Source organism: Chaetodon trifascialis, chromosome 14 (assembly GCF_039877785.1).
Source record: "Chaetodon trifascialis isolate fChaTrf1 chromosome 14, fChaTrf1.hap1, whole genome shotgun sequence".
Lineage (NCBI taxonomy): Eukaryota > Metazoa > Chordata > Actinopteri > Chaetodontiformes > Chaetodontidae > Chaetodon > Chaetodon trifascialis.
This window is the reverse complement of record NC_092069.1, coordinates 4719549-4732596: the sequence shown is the minus strand read 5'-3', so window position 1 is coordinate 4732596 and position 13048 is coordinate 4719549. Positions and strand designations below refer to the sequence as shown.

The 13048-nt window shown below is 40.9% G+C and overlaps 1 protein-coding gene across 1 annotated transcript in view; it reads right to left on the bottom strand.

Annotated features, from left to right (window-relative positions):
- The window catches only part of LOC139342356 (protein phosphatase 1 regulatory subunit 37), a 62510-nt gene that overhangs the window by 32194 nt on the left and 17268 nt on the right, over positions 1-13048 (bottom strand). Inside the window, exons 4-8 of the mRNA XM_070979423.1 lie at positions 10593-10693; positions 10281-10400; positions 6866-7013; positions 2118-2273; positions 1315-1427 (exon numbers count right to left, since the gene is read on the bottom strand). Coding sequence (XP_070835524.1) covers positions 1315-1427; positions 2118-2273; positions 6866-7013; positions 10281-10400; positions 10593-10693 — 638 coding nt within the window. The remainder of the gene's footprint in view (positions 1-1314; positions 1428-2117; positions 2274-6865; positions 7014-10280; positions 10401-10592; positions 10694-13048) is intronic.

Genomic DNA, 13048 nt, shown 5'->3' with positions numbered 1-13048 from the left:
TGACAGGAAGGTGCAGTTTATGCTGCCAATCAGGCGGAAGGAATGCATGTTATTAGGAGTGTACAAGGAAATGTGTGCAGGCGGGACATTTTCAGTAGGGGATTTCTCTGGATGAGGCCCAACGCTCATCACTTCCTCAATACTGGATAGAGGAAAGCAGGTATCAGTCAGACAGGCTAGCACAAAGCTAAAGGGGCTGCTCCAATCACTTCATGTGCAGGAAAAGAAGCAGATATCAAGTGGATACCTTCCAAAGTTACAGAATTCTAGAAAAATATGGTGGGGTGGCTCATGAATTTCGATCACTGACCACAAACTTCAGTCACGGTAAGATGACAGGTAACACAGTTTGAGACTCAATACAAGAGCAGGTCAATAATAAATAAACTCAAGTGATCCCTCTTGCATCTAATAGACAAGCTTAATGATTCCCTGACAACTCTGGAGTTATCTTCTGTAGTCCGGTCAGGGAATGGCGAGCCAGGGAGCTGAACAATTTGATGGTGGGTCCACGGAGTAGAGAGGATGGAGCTGGAGAATAATCTGATTCTGCTGAATGTGTGCGCTATGAATTATGAATTTTCTGGCTCATTGCCAGGGGCTGACAAGTTAATCTGTGATCACTCTCATGATGGTGAGTACTGTTAGATCAGACATTGAATATTACCTGAATTCCCTGCTATTCCTTGCCGGATGTGGCCTGTCAGCTAACAATCACTGCAATATAATATAATCATCAATATATTTTTTACCTAATACAGCATACAAAAACAACTTTAAATACATTAAATTTAAATGTAAATTTAATGTGGGTTACACATAGGCTCTGACGTGTGCCTCCTCAGCTATAACTCTACATTGGACCTGCAGCGGCTTTGGAGATAACAATAGTAATAGTGATGGTACTGTAATTACTCTATGAGATGCTTAGAAGCTGTTAGATGACCATTTAGCCCTTCATATGAAGCGTACAATAGCCTTATAGTGTGTACTGCAGTTTAACACCAGGTGGCCCCAAAGTAAGGACTTACACATAGTGGCCTTATTTATTTTAGAGAAAGGCTCCTTTTGTTCTATTGCAGTACTAACTTATACTAACATATATTGCATATAACCAACTTATTACCCTTCCACTGACTTACAAGCCTGAATCAAGTTGCTGAATATGCCGATGGTTGTGTCTGGTACAAAGACTGGACACAACGTACAGTCTACACCTACAGGCTGAAAACATCTCCTCTTAAAGAAAAGGTCTGTTCTTTGGCATTGAAATGTATTTACGTGCTGAATATGGGCATTCATTCGTTTCCTCACCAGAACCTGGGCCAAATGGACCATGCCATTTGCAGTGATCTGGTTGTTCCTCAGCAGTAAGACCTTCAGACCTGCCGTCTGACGCCTCAGGCCTTCACACAGCTCCTCCAAACCTGGATAGCAAAAAATAAATAAATTAAAAAAATAAATAAAAATGTGGTCATTAGCAGAACACTGCTTGTCCATGTTTGTGTTTGTAAGCTAAATGGCACTGACAGATGTTTAGTGGGAGTGTTGTTACAGTGCATCTTATGAATTGAGCTCCAGTAACCACGTTGACGGTTGCTCTGTGCTTAACCTTTTCACACATCTATATAATTAGATAATATTAAGGCTGGACTGTGCACATTTGCAAACTGACAGTGTGGCAACCCCTCCCCTCATATTTACCTAAGCTGTCGATTCACTGTTTTTCCTTATAAGCTGTTAACAGGCAAAGTGAGCTGGGTCACTCTTTAATTAGTGAAAGCTGAACAAGGGCTAGCAAAGTATTACTAAGATTATGTCACACTTGCAACCAACTTGTGTATTTTCTCAACACCTATTGCTCACACAATCTAGAATTTGTTGTTATGAAAATTTACAAATGCATTTTGTGACTAAACAATTTTACCTCAGGTGTAAAGGACTAGTGCAACAATTCATTTCATAAATCAGATTAATCTGTGGGTTCTCAATTGGACAAAGTTGAGTGCTCTTGCAGATCAATGTTGTTATGAAGACATAACTTTTTTTTTAATTTGCACTTAGCAACTTTGAGTTACTATATATATTTTGTTCTGTAACCAAGGCAGCCATCTTACCAGCATCTGCTACAGAATTGTTACTCAGTTCCAGTGTCAGTAAAGTGGTGTTATAGCGTAGCAGGTCTCCTAGCTGCAGGGCGTCCTGGTAGCTGTTCAGCAGGTTGTTAGTAAGGTGGAGCTCTTGCAAAGCCTTGTTTGACTTCAGTGCACCAACTATAATCAGCAACAAAAGAAAAGAGTGCTCAAAAGATCAGGAACAGGATCCAAAGTAGACCATATTCCCAAAGCAGACATTTTCCTCTGACGTCGCACTCAGGGCGGGAAGCTCAAATGCTGTAATCAAAAAGAATAATGTGGTACTGCTGTATTCCACACTGTAAGTCGGAGGGAATCTGACATATGGTTATCGAGCCATAATGTTAGCTAGGAAGTGTTTGAATGCTAACATCACTGCTGTATCACGATAGCTAATCCGTCATCAAATATGTTGAAATATGACCTGAAGTTCCTTCAGATTTCCACTATCATTGTCTTTGCAGTTGCTGATGAATCCACGAGCAGTCAAATGATACACAGGAGAACTTCATCCTTTTGATAGCCGCATTTCAACCGCAAATGATCCTCTTCAGGTCAAAGTGAATAAGTGAACATATATGTAGGCAGTTAATGATGAAAAATCAAACAAAGCATGAGACAAGAGGAAAATGAACTTTCAGAATAAAACAGGAAACAGAAGTGTGTGTGTGTGTGTGTGTACGTATATACATGTATATATAAAAACATGTACTGCAAAGTAACTTTTTCACCCAATCTCAGAGGGCAGCAAGACATACCTGCTTCATTACATTACATCACGTTGAATTGCACAGAGATTAAAAAAACGGTAAGCTTGCACCTTGACGAGCTGTAGTTATGGTTGCACAATTGCCAAGGAGAGGACTTTCAATATTTAAAAATTTTAACTTTAACTTCAAAATTGTCGAAACCTAAGTGAGTGATGTGTAGGGTAGGTGAATTTTAGGGCGACAACTATTACTTAATCATTAATCAATTATTAATCCGACAAAAAGGACTTATTTCTCATCTTGTTGTACAATAATAATAATAATAATAATAATAATACATTATTCTCATATAATGCTTTTCAGTACTGATAGATGGTTCACAAAAATAAATAAACAAAAATAAGTAAACAAGACAAGACTGTGTGTACCACAAAGTTGTGCTCTACAATACAATACAATAAAAATAAGTAAATAAGTTAAATAAATGGACACTGAGGATATAGCAATGCACTGAAAATAAAAGGAAAATGTAATACATATTTGACTAGATATCGCTCAATTTTCTGTTGAAGATTCACTTTTGACAGTCTCTGAATAATGGCATGAAATAAAAAAAAAAAACTCCATAAAGTACTCCAGAGTCTCTTTGACCTAATTTCAGCTCATTGGTGTTAGTTAAATCTGCTATCTGTGGCAGATTTGTATCCGTTCTGACAGACAAACAGATAATTACAGGTTAATTTAAAAACAAACGCAGACGGAAGGTATTTCTTTATCTCATTTTGTGACGAACCAAGCTTTATCAGGGCTTCAGCTTTATCAAGCGTTAGCAGTAAGTGTCTGTTAGTCCCTGCCTCCACCGTTTTCAAACGCTTACCCCAGAGACAATGCAGACGGTATCATTTCCTGTTATTCCTCAAGTGGACTACGCGAGGTGCGGCACTGGCTGGCTTACTCCCACCTGAGGAGACCTTGCATCATAAGATACATTTGATTGATTAGTCGCTTCGGTGAACTCTGCCCACCAATGGCAGGTGGAGCCACAAGGCCATAAACCAGCATTCAGAAATGAAGTTTGATGGTGAGGTCAGTGACAGCTGAGGTAGTTTTCAGAGGCCAACAGTGTCCATGACAATGCACTGAACCCTCCACCTTTGTTTCCAAGTTCATGCACAGATGTCACCTGTAATTCTTTGAAGGACCATAAAATTAAAAAGGAACAATGTAGTTTGCCTGTTTCTTTGTAATAAGGTCATTTTGAAATAAATCACATTCATTAAGTGATGCAGAAGTCATCACTCCATCTTCGCCGAAACGTCCAGATTTTTGCTCAGTTTACGGTCATACTGTCCTTTGTAGTAATAATTATAATTGTAGTAGAAAGGGGTGTTTTACAGTGATTTTTGAAAGTTATTTAGTGTAGTGGCCATCGGTTGAAAGCCAGTAGGGGTCCAGGTCATTGTTGCAGGGATAATGTGCAGCTCGTGAATGTTACACACAACTAGTGAAGCTCCTTGCTGGAATGTGAAATGATCAAATGTAGACAGACTGTCTACAATCTCAGAAGAACAGAAAAGCTCGCACGGATGAGGACCGGAGTGCACAGAAATGTATCTTCTAACTTTAGACGGAACCACCTCCCCCACAAGCCCCAGTTAAGACATATAGATGGTTTTAAATTAATATGACATGAATATATGATATGATCCCTCATACAAGCATGTCCTCTGGGTGCCAAACATGGGGTCTCCAGGTTGTAATTACGATAGACTGATTGATGGCAAGTGAACTTGAGCATGAATACAAGCGCACAGCAGGAACTGCCACCTCCTGCCGTTACTGTGGTAAAGATCAAGTAGCACTCCTTCATCATTCCAATATGAAGGAGCCATTGTTGAAGCCACAGTTGTGACTCCTCAGCACAGCAGACCTTATAAAACATGTATATGCCATTGTTGTTTTAATTGTGGTATTTTATCACATCTTTAATGGTGTTTTGGGGAGATACCTTGTAGTTATGCATGTGTTGAGAGCATTCCCTATGTATTTATGTACTGTACTGTATTGCGGTACACATGTGTCCCTGTTGCCTGAGCCCTCCTGCCCTTGCATCCAGATCGATGCTGCAGATTTGATCAAGCCTGTTGGGCTGCATGTGGAATGCCAACATTGTCATCAGGCACAGTGGGAACCAAATGTTGGAATCGGTGGGATTGATCCGGTCGACTCCACCGCGAGCGCCCAATCCCGCAATCAGAGGCCCCTCCGATCGAAGGCAATGATCCTCAGCTGGGACCCCCCACTGGGAGGGAAGAAGGGGTGGTGGCGGTGGGCTCAGAGAGAATGGGGTGGGATGAGAGATGCGCATGGGAGTAGGAGGTAGGTTGTGGAGACCCTAAAATATCAAAGAGATCCAGGAAATGGCTGAAAATGTTGGAGGAACAAGTTGCTGTCAGGAAGAGTGGGCAGCATACTGTGTCCATTTGGTTCTTTCTCTGTTCCCTGCTGAGAGCAGATGAGAGGCTGTGTTCATGGTTTTGATTTTTTTGTCCCAACAAAAAGTCAGACACAGTGATTGTTTTCCCATGACATCTGAACACTAGAAGAAAAGAATTTGAGCGTGATTTTTATTTGATTATCGAATAATGAAAATGAAAATAAACTGACAAAATGACTTTATGAAAATAATCTTGCTAATGATTATTATTCTCACATCACTGTCTCGCTCAGCACCTCAAGTCAATTATTAATCACCCTGTTCTGTGTAACTGTGTGTGTGTAGGTGTGTGTTTGTGTGTACACATGTCCATCCGTCCATGCATGTACAGTACTCAACCCCACTTTGAGTGTTGTGTTCACCCGTGGCGACAATCCATATATGTGTATATACTAATCCAGACATCGTGTATATATGTGTATCTCTGGTTTAATTTCCATCAATAGCCTGCAAAGTATACTGTAAATATCAGTGTGTGTGTGTGTGTGTGTGTGTGTGTGTGTGTGTGTGTGTGTGTCTTTGTGTGTCCTGGCTACCAAGAGCCTTTATAGATGTGTGCAGCAGTGTGTAAAGTGACAGGTAAGAGATTAGGCCTCTAATCCGGGTCCAGACCTACAGAGAGGGTCACAGGTCAAAATCTGGTCCTGCTGGCCACAGGACACACACATAAACACACACCCACACACAAAAACCCATTTACAAATGCATGTAGACACACATGAATTTATACTCCCAGTCCACAGTTGCACATGAACACAGGCAACAGAAGTAAAGGTGCCCCCCCCCCCACCCCCCCGCACCAAATGTTTTTTAAATGTAATATTCATAATAAATAATAAAGGAACATGGAGAAGGGGAAGATAAGCTGCGCCACGGCTCTCCCCTATTTCCAAGCCCTGTGTGAATGGTCAGGGTGAAAGCATTACACTCCATTCGTGTGACATACCTGCTGCTGTGAGAGAATGGGGACGAATGACTGCGAGAATGGGAAAATGCGAGCAGATCAGGAATGGTAGAGCAAAATAACTCATTGAAACATGGACGTGTGAATAGAGGAGGATATCGCAAGATGTGTAGGCGTGCACAGCAAGCACACTTACACACCCACGGTGAACTTATGATGGAGGAGCCGAAGGGACGATCATTATGCTTTTGTAACAAATAAGTTACAAGAGAGCCTGAGCACATGACAGCTTGCAGTGCATGTATTCATTCTCTACAGCGATGACTGTGTGTGTGACTTGTGTTGCTGGTCGTCAAGCAGGTTCAATACGGATTGAGTTAGGGAAAACACAGACGTACCACGCAGATAGAACCGAAGAAAAGGACACAGTGAAGCCCATGATGCTGCTGAGCATACTTTCAACGTCCCTGCACACGGAAATGATTTAACAGGGAAACATGATCTCTGTGTATCGTGACAATATTCAGAAGATGAAGCTCAGGAGTGTTCAGTGAGGAAAAATTGCCTTGTGTGTGTGTGTGTGTGTGTGTGTGTGTGTGTGTGTGTGTGTACATCATACCGAGTGTGTATAGTGGCATGCCGCTGAGCTGGGCATTGTGAAGGTGCAGCACTGTGAGCTGGCTGGTCAGCAGAGCTTTAGATAGAGACTGGGCCGGGTAGTCACCCACAGGCACATTGCACACATCCAGCCTGGACAGACGGACACTCTGAAACACACACACACATGCAGAAATACAGTGAATATAGAAAAATGCACAAAGAAATCATTCAAGATGCATCAGAATGTCTAATCTGCCCAAAAGTAGAGAAAGAACAAAAGAAGGACAGGATGTGATCTCTGCAAACTCCTGAGAAGCTGCTTAATGATGTTCACCTGTGAGTCTGTTGGGTTTATCAGAGCGTTTCCACTGGAAACAGCGACCTGCTGTTGCTGCTGGAAACAAGGCTGATCAATGAGGAGTTTGTGGGTTGGTACCCGAAACAACAAACTAAAAGAGGCTAAACCAGCCTGCAGAGATGAGGGGAACTGCAGTGTTGGTAATAATTATATGAGGGTTTGTCAGTATAAGTGGCACTTTTTGCACATGGTTATTTGATTAATTTTTGAATACAAATAATAGTTAATGCAGCCAAGACCTGACATAATGCAAGTGATTTAAGTTACCTAACCAAAAACAAAAAGAAAAAAAAAAAGAAAAAAAAAAGGAAAGAAACATGAATAGGACTGCTGCAGTTTGCAGCTGTGGAGACTAATCATTATAAAAAACTGGCCAAACTGTAAAACTGGCCAGCATAATATTTCTTAAAAAATGTTGGTTAAAACTGCTGGTAAGATTTTTGTGATACCTGCCAGACAGTGATCCAGTTAGAGCATTAAAACAGCAAAATTTCTGAGCAGACACAACTCATTCCCACAATCAGTGAGCTCAATAAATCCTTGCAAACCTTTCAGAACGATTTCAGCTTTGGCAAACATTGTGAAATCATTGACCCAACTGTCTTGACAGAGCTGATCTTTAAGGCAACGGAAGCTACAGTCCAAAACAGAGGTGTAACATAGGCATAGTAGCCGTGTTGCAGTTTATAACTCTGATAAGAGAATGAACTTTTCCACAAAAGAGGCATGGTTTGCAGACTGAGACATACTGAGAGTCTCTTGAATAAACTGTTCACTTCTAAAGGGTCAGGGGCTGAGCAAAGCTCGCTAACTGGCAGTTAACTGCCAGTTAGCAAGCCAGCTAGCTTGGAGGGCTATTGTGACTGGCATGTGCCAGCATAGCACTTTGCTTGCCAACTACAGTAGTCCGCCAAATAGCCCTGGAAGTAGCGCTTAAGTCACTATTGCAGTAGCACCTATTTAGTGGATGAACTTTCACTGAGCCACTTTCTGATCTGAGCAGAGCTTTGCAGGGAAAATATGCTAACTGTTCTTCTTTTATGTTTGTCATGAGACTGTGAGACCTGAGTGTGTTCATCCCCATAGATGAGTGGTTACATCTCTGTTACATGAACACACTGACACCACACTGAGCTGCTTTCTTAAAGTAATGTCAGTTTTGTCAGTTTAACATAACAAATGTCAGTTCTCTTCAGTAGTATCAGATTACAATACTACAAGTGGACAGTGGACAGTCACAGAGGACATTTACTTGAGTCCTGTGCTGAAGTACATTTTGTAAGTATATGTTCTTTCTTTGAGTATGAGAGTGATACAACGGCTGTTTCTGGTTAAATTAAAAGGATTTTTATCTCTACTGTCTAACTATCTTTATCTAAATCTCTAACAGAAAGGTGTATCTCTGTAGGGATCCGCTCCATAATGTTATTGGACACTCAGAACAACAATCTGAGGCTGCCAGTGGCAAAAACAAACACTTTCAGTGGACATAGTTTGACATTATGCAATGATTATATTGCAGTCTGTTTCACAGCTGCTGGCTGCAGCACTCGAGCTCAATACTGGACCAATTTCAAAACTGTTGTCTCTATTAGTCACTTGAGACACAAAGTGGGAAAATAACGGTCGATAAAAACAAGCAATATTTGACCAGAATTTCTCCCATTTGTCTGGGATACAGACATCTTTCAGGACATGTGGACCAGCACCAATTGGGAACTCTGCACAAACCATTGCTTTCATTGACAGAAAATGAGATGTAGGTCAAGCTGAAACAAGTGAATAACACAACAAGCATGTGCCAATGACGACAGAGAGCTCACAACCCAATGCAGAGTCATTTGCATGGCCAGCAAGCTAAAAAGCTCCATTTGGAAATATTTCAGATTTTGGTCGGGAGACACCACCAGTATCATTATTACCTAATCTGTGTAACAAAGAGGCGATGAAATAACATCGATTACGAATCCTTCATTTGATCTTGCTCCATGACAGAGCACATTCACATACTTTAGCACCAACAAACAAAAGTCCTGCAAGAGGAAACGGTGATACACATGTGAGGAAGGGCAAGTACTGCGTGAGAGATTTTGTATTGCCTTGAAGTACGTGAGCGAGACAAGGATTCTAACCCTAACCCTCTCACGCTGTATCTCGGTCTCTGTCACACACCTTCAGACTCTCTTGAACAATAACTCGTTTTCTCTCGCGCTGTAAGTTGTTCTCTCTCTTGCACCTCTCTCAGCCCTTCAACATCTCTCACGTACACATTTTATTTTGTACATTTATTGTGTAATATGTAGGTATGTAGATCTTTTATAAGACATGTTTATGCTGAAATAAATATACTGTCCTCTCCACCAGAGCACCCATGGCTGTAGCTGAAGTCCATGTTTGAGATTTTTAAAGAGAGATTCATACTGTTGAAAATGTTTGCTCTGTTTACCGTTCACATCCTTCATCACTGCCTCCAAAAACCTGAGAAAGCATGTTGAGGTATGTAAACATTTGTTTTATACCAGATAAACATTTTAAATGAAATTGTCTGTGCTTGTACAAGTTGTATTTTTCTGCTGTGGCTGATCAAATCAAAAGGCTTTTGATCGGTTGGGTTCTGTAAATGCATTGTGGCAACAACACAACAATGTGTTGGCTTTCAGAGGAAATGCTGGTTTTGACCAGGAGTATTTCCACTTTGACTCAAGTAATGGAGTTGTGTGCTTCATCCACCGCTGCTTCACTTGAAGTCCTCTATTGTTTCCCCTCAGCTTGTCCCATTTTGATCTCATGAAAGTCAGTCAGCAGTAATATTTGGACTCCGAGCGATTGTTTCTCACCTCAAAGCTAATCAGTTATGCCCGCTAATGCCGTCTGCGATGCTGCTGTAATGCGGGTTTATACGGTTTATGCTTGTGTTTATGCTGTGTATGTTTGCAGGGGGAGAACTTCTCACCCTGTTTGCTCTGCCCTGTGTCTTCAATCCATGTAATGTGCAACAAACTCACTTTTTAGGATGTACATTATCCCCAGGAGAAAGCCTACAAGAAAAGATTACTCTTCCACTGCGTCAGCCAACCTGCTTTATCAAATGAGCGAGGGCCCTCCAACACGATGTTCCCATACTGCTGTTGTCAGAAATGTCAAGATGGGTTGTAGATTCATAGTACAAAATCATATCCAGCAAGGACGATGCTCCCTGGAAGAGAAAAAAATAGCGAAGGAGAAAAAATGAAGAAAGCAAGGTCCCAAATTTGACAGGAATGTTATGAAGTTCTTTTGGAAGGAAAAAAATAGCCTCTAATCTGATACAAGGGAAGGCCTGAATATGAAACTGTATTGGAATTGGAAGACGAAGATGAGAAAAATAAGTTTTGCTCATAAAACTCACATTTTCTTCCAGTTGGGCTGCCTGCAGATTGATGAAATCAAAGTGCAGCGATTTCAGGATGACTTCCAGAGCTTCACAGGAGCGGTGGTCTAATCGCTCACCTTGATACAGGCAAGCAATCAAACAGAAGATAATTGGGAGGCTGTTTGCTAACAGGCAAGATTGCATGGCTCTAAATGTGCATTATCCTTCTTCTGAAATTAACATTGCAGAAAAAATCACGACAAAACAGCTTCCTTTATAGGCAACATTTATCCATGTGGGTATGTTCTGAGACAGAGACAATCAGAGACAGAAATAATGATGACAGGTCCAGTTAGAAGAAACACGATGCTGTTTTTCATGATTGGCCTTCCAAGATGCGCGACTTCCAACTTTTTTGGAATCAACAGGATGCAATCAATTGCAAACAAACTGTGTTTATCGACCATGGTTTTACACAGTGTTCCTGAGCCCATGTAGTAATATCTTTTATCCAATCATGTGTTCACAAAGTGATGAACCTCACTCCGACCTTGCTTGTGAACGACTGAGCCTTTCCAGGATGTTCCTTTCATACCCAATCATGATGCTTTCACCTGTTACCAGTCAACCCGTTTGGCAGGTTTTATCAAAACTTCCAGTCATTACTTTTGCCTGTATAAACATGCACAAGCTGCTGTAGTCCAGGAATTATTCATGACCAGTTGGACCTCCATGGCTACAGCGATGTTGTCTAATACCTGGAACTTCAGTTGAACTGAATGAACCACATTTTTTTCTTCTTACTGACCATACACCAACATTTGAGCGGTGGTATGGTTACAGTGAAAATACGTTTTTAAAAAAGTAAAGAGCAAACACGTTCTGTGTTCTCGGTTTTTCTCGCTGTAGTGACTGTAATGAACCCAAATCTGAGGTACTGACCAAAGCTTGGGTTTAGCACCTGGTGTATGTGCTATTTTCATACTGTGTTTAAATATATTTCAGTATCCTGGCTGACAAATGTTCTTTGGGATGAATAAAAAAATGGATTTTAATTTTACTCATCACTGCCACTTTCTCTGATCAACATTTATCTGCCATCTGAATGTGAAATTCACCTTTCCCTGTTGAAAGCCTGTTTGTTTCTCCTTCTCTGGCACATTTTTGATTTTATTTTAGTAATCCAACTACTAATCCCGTCATTTCTAACTGATTACTGTTTTTAGAAGTGATAATCGGGGATCACTGTAACCATTTTGTAATCTGATTACTGTGATGTGTTGCTCCCTCATACCCCAGATTTTAAGCAATCTTACATTTGATGTGTGTTTGCTAATGTATCTCAGTCGAGATTAGGTAATCTGATTACTGTTGCTCCCCAACCCTGATCAGCAGTCACACTCCAGATCAAACTGTGACTGATCAAACAAATCCATGTGACTTTTAAGACTCAATCTCTCTCCCTCTCTCCTGGGTTAATTCTTATCTCCCCAGCCAAGAAGGGGAAATTATAATTACTATCATAATTATTTCCAAAATGATTTTTTTCCCTGTGTTTTAACAATAATCACTTAACTGAGCGATGGCAGAGGGCGTGTGGGGTGGAAGGAAGAGCCATCTGAAATCCCATTTTTCTAATCCGCCCTGCGTCGGGAAGATAATAAGGCAGCGACACCCGCAGTCAGATGTCATCAGTGCGTGACGACAGTGACGCCCATCATGGCATCGCACACAACTTTACACCGCTGCTGTATGCTGATGCGTCTGCCGCTGCACTTCTCTACTTGTGAGAACTGGCAGAGTTATAAGACCTTCAAAGTGAGGACATTCTGGCCAGTGCTCACTACTTTGGATCTGACTTTGAGTTCAAATTTGAATGAGGATTATGTATAGTTTAGGTGCTATATTAAAATCTAGTATTTAGATTTAGGATTAAGATTGGAACTGGGATTGGATGTAGTTACGTGTAAAAGCTGCAACCAAATTTAGTTTGGGATTTGGGTTGAGGGTTCACATTTGAACTAGTATCAGATTTGTGTTTGGGTAATGGTGAAGAGGAATGAAATTCAAGAGTCTGCCCTCATTCAGGTTTCGGTTAGCGATAGCTGAGATTAGAATAGAATAGCAGGATGAACATCAGATTAACAGTTATGATAAAGTCACAGTTAGATTTGGGGTATGAAATTAAATTGTTTTGGATTTTGTTGATGTTCTTTTCTTATTCATGATCGGGCTTATTCTGTGTAATTTCATATATTGACAATTTTTAAAAAATTGTTGAACATTTTGAAACTACATCAGGAACGAGTAGAATGGCACCATCGCATGGAGTGATGGAGTCCTTTTATAAGCCAGCTCAGCAGTTATCTCCATTCAGGGTTTTTAAGACACATTTCCAAAGGAGGTTATTTTGACAAGCACATGAGAATAAGTGATAAACTGCAGCAAACATGCACAAACATGATTTCAGTAAATCAACACGCATGGTTTGG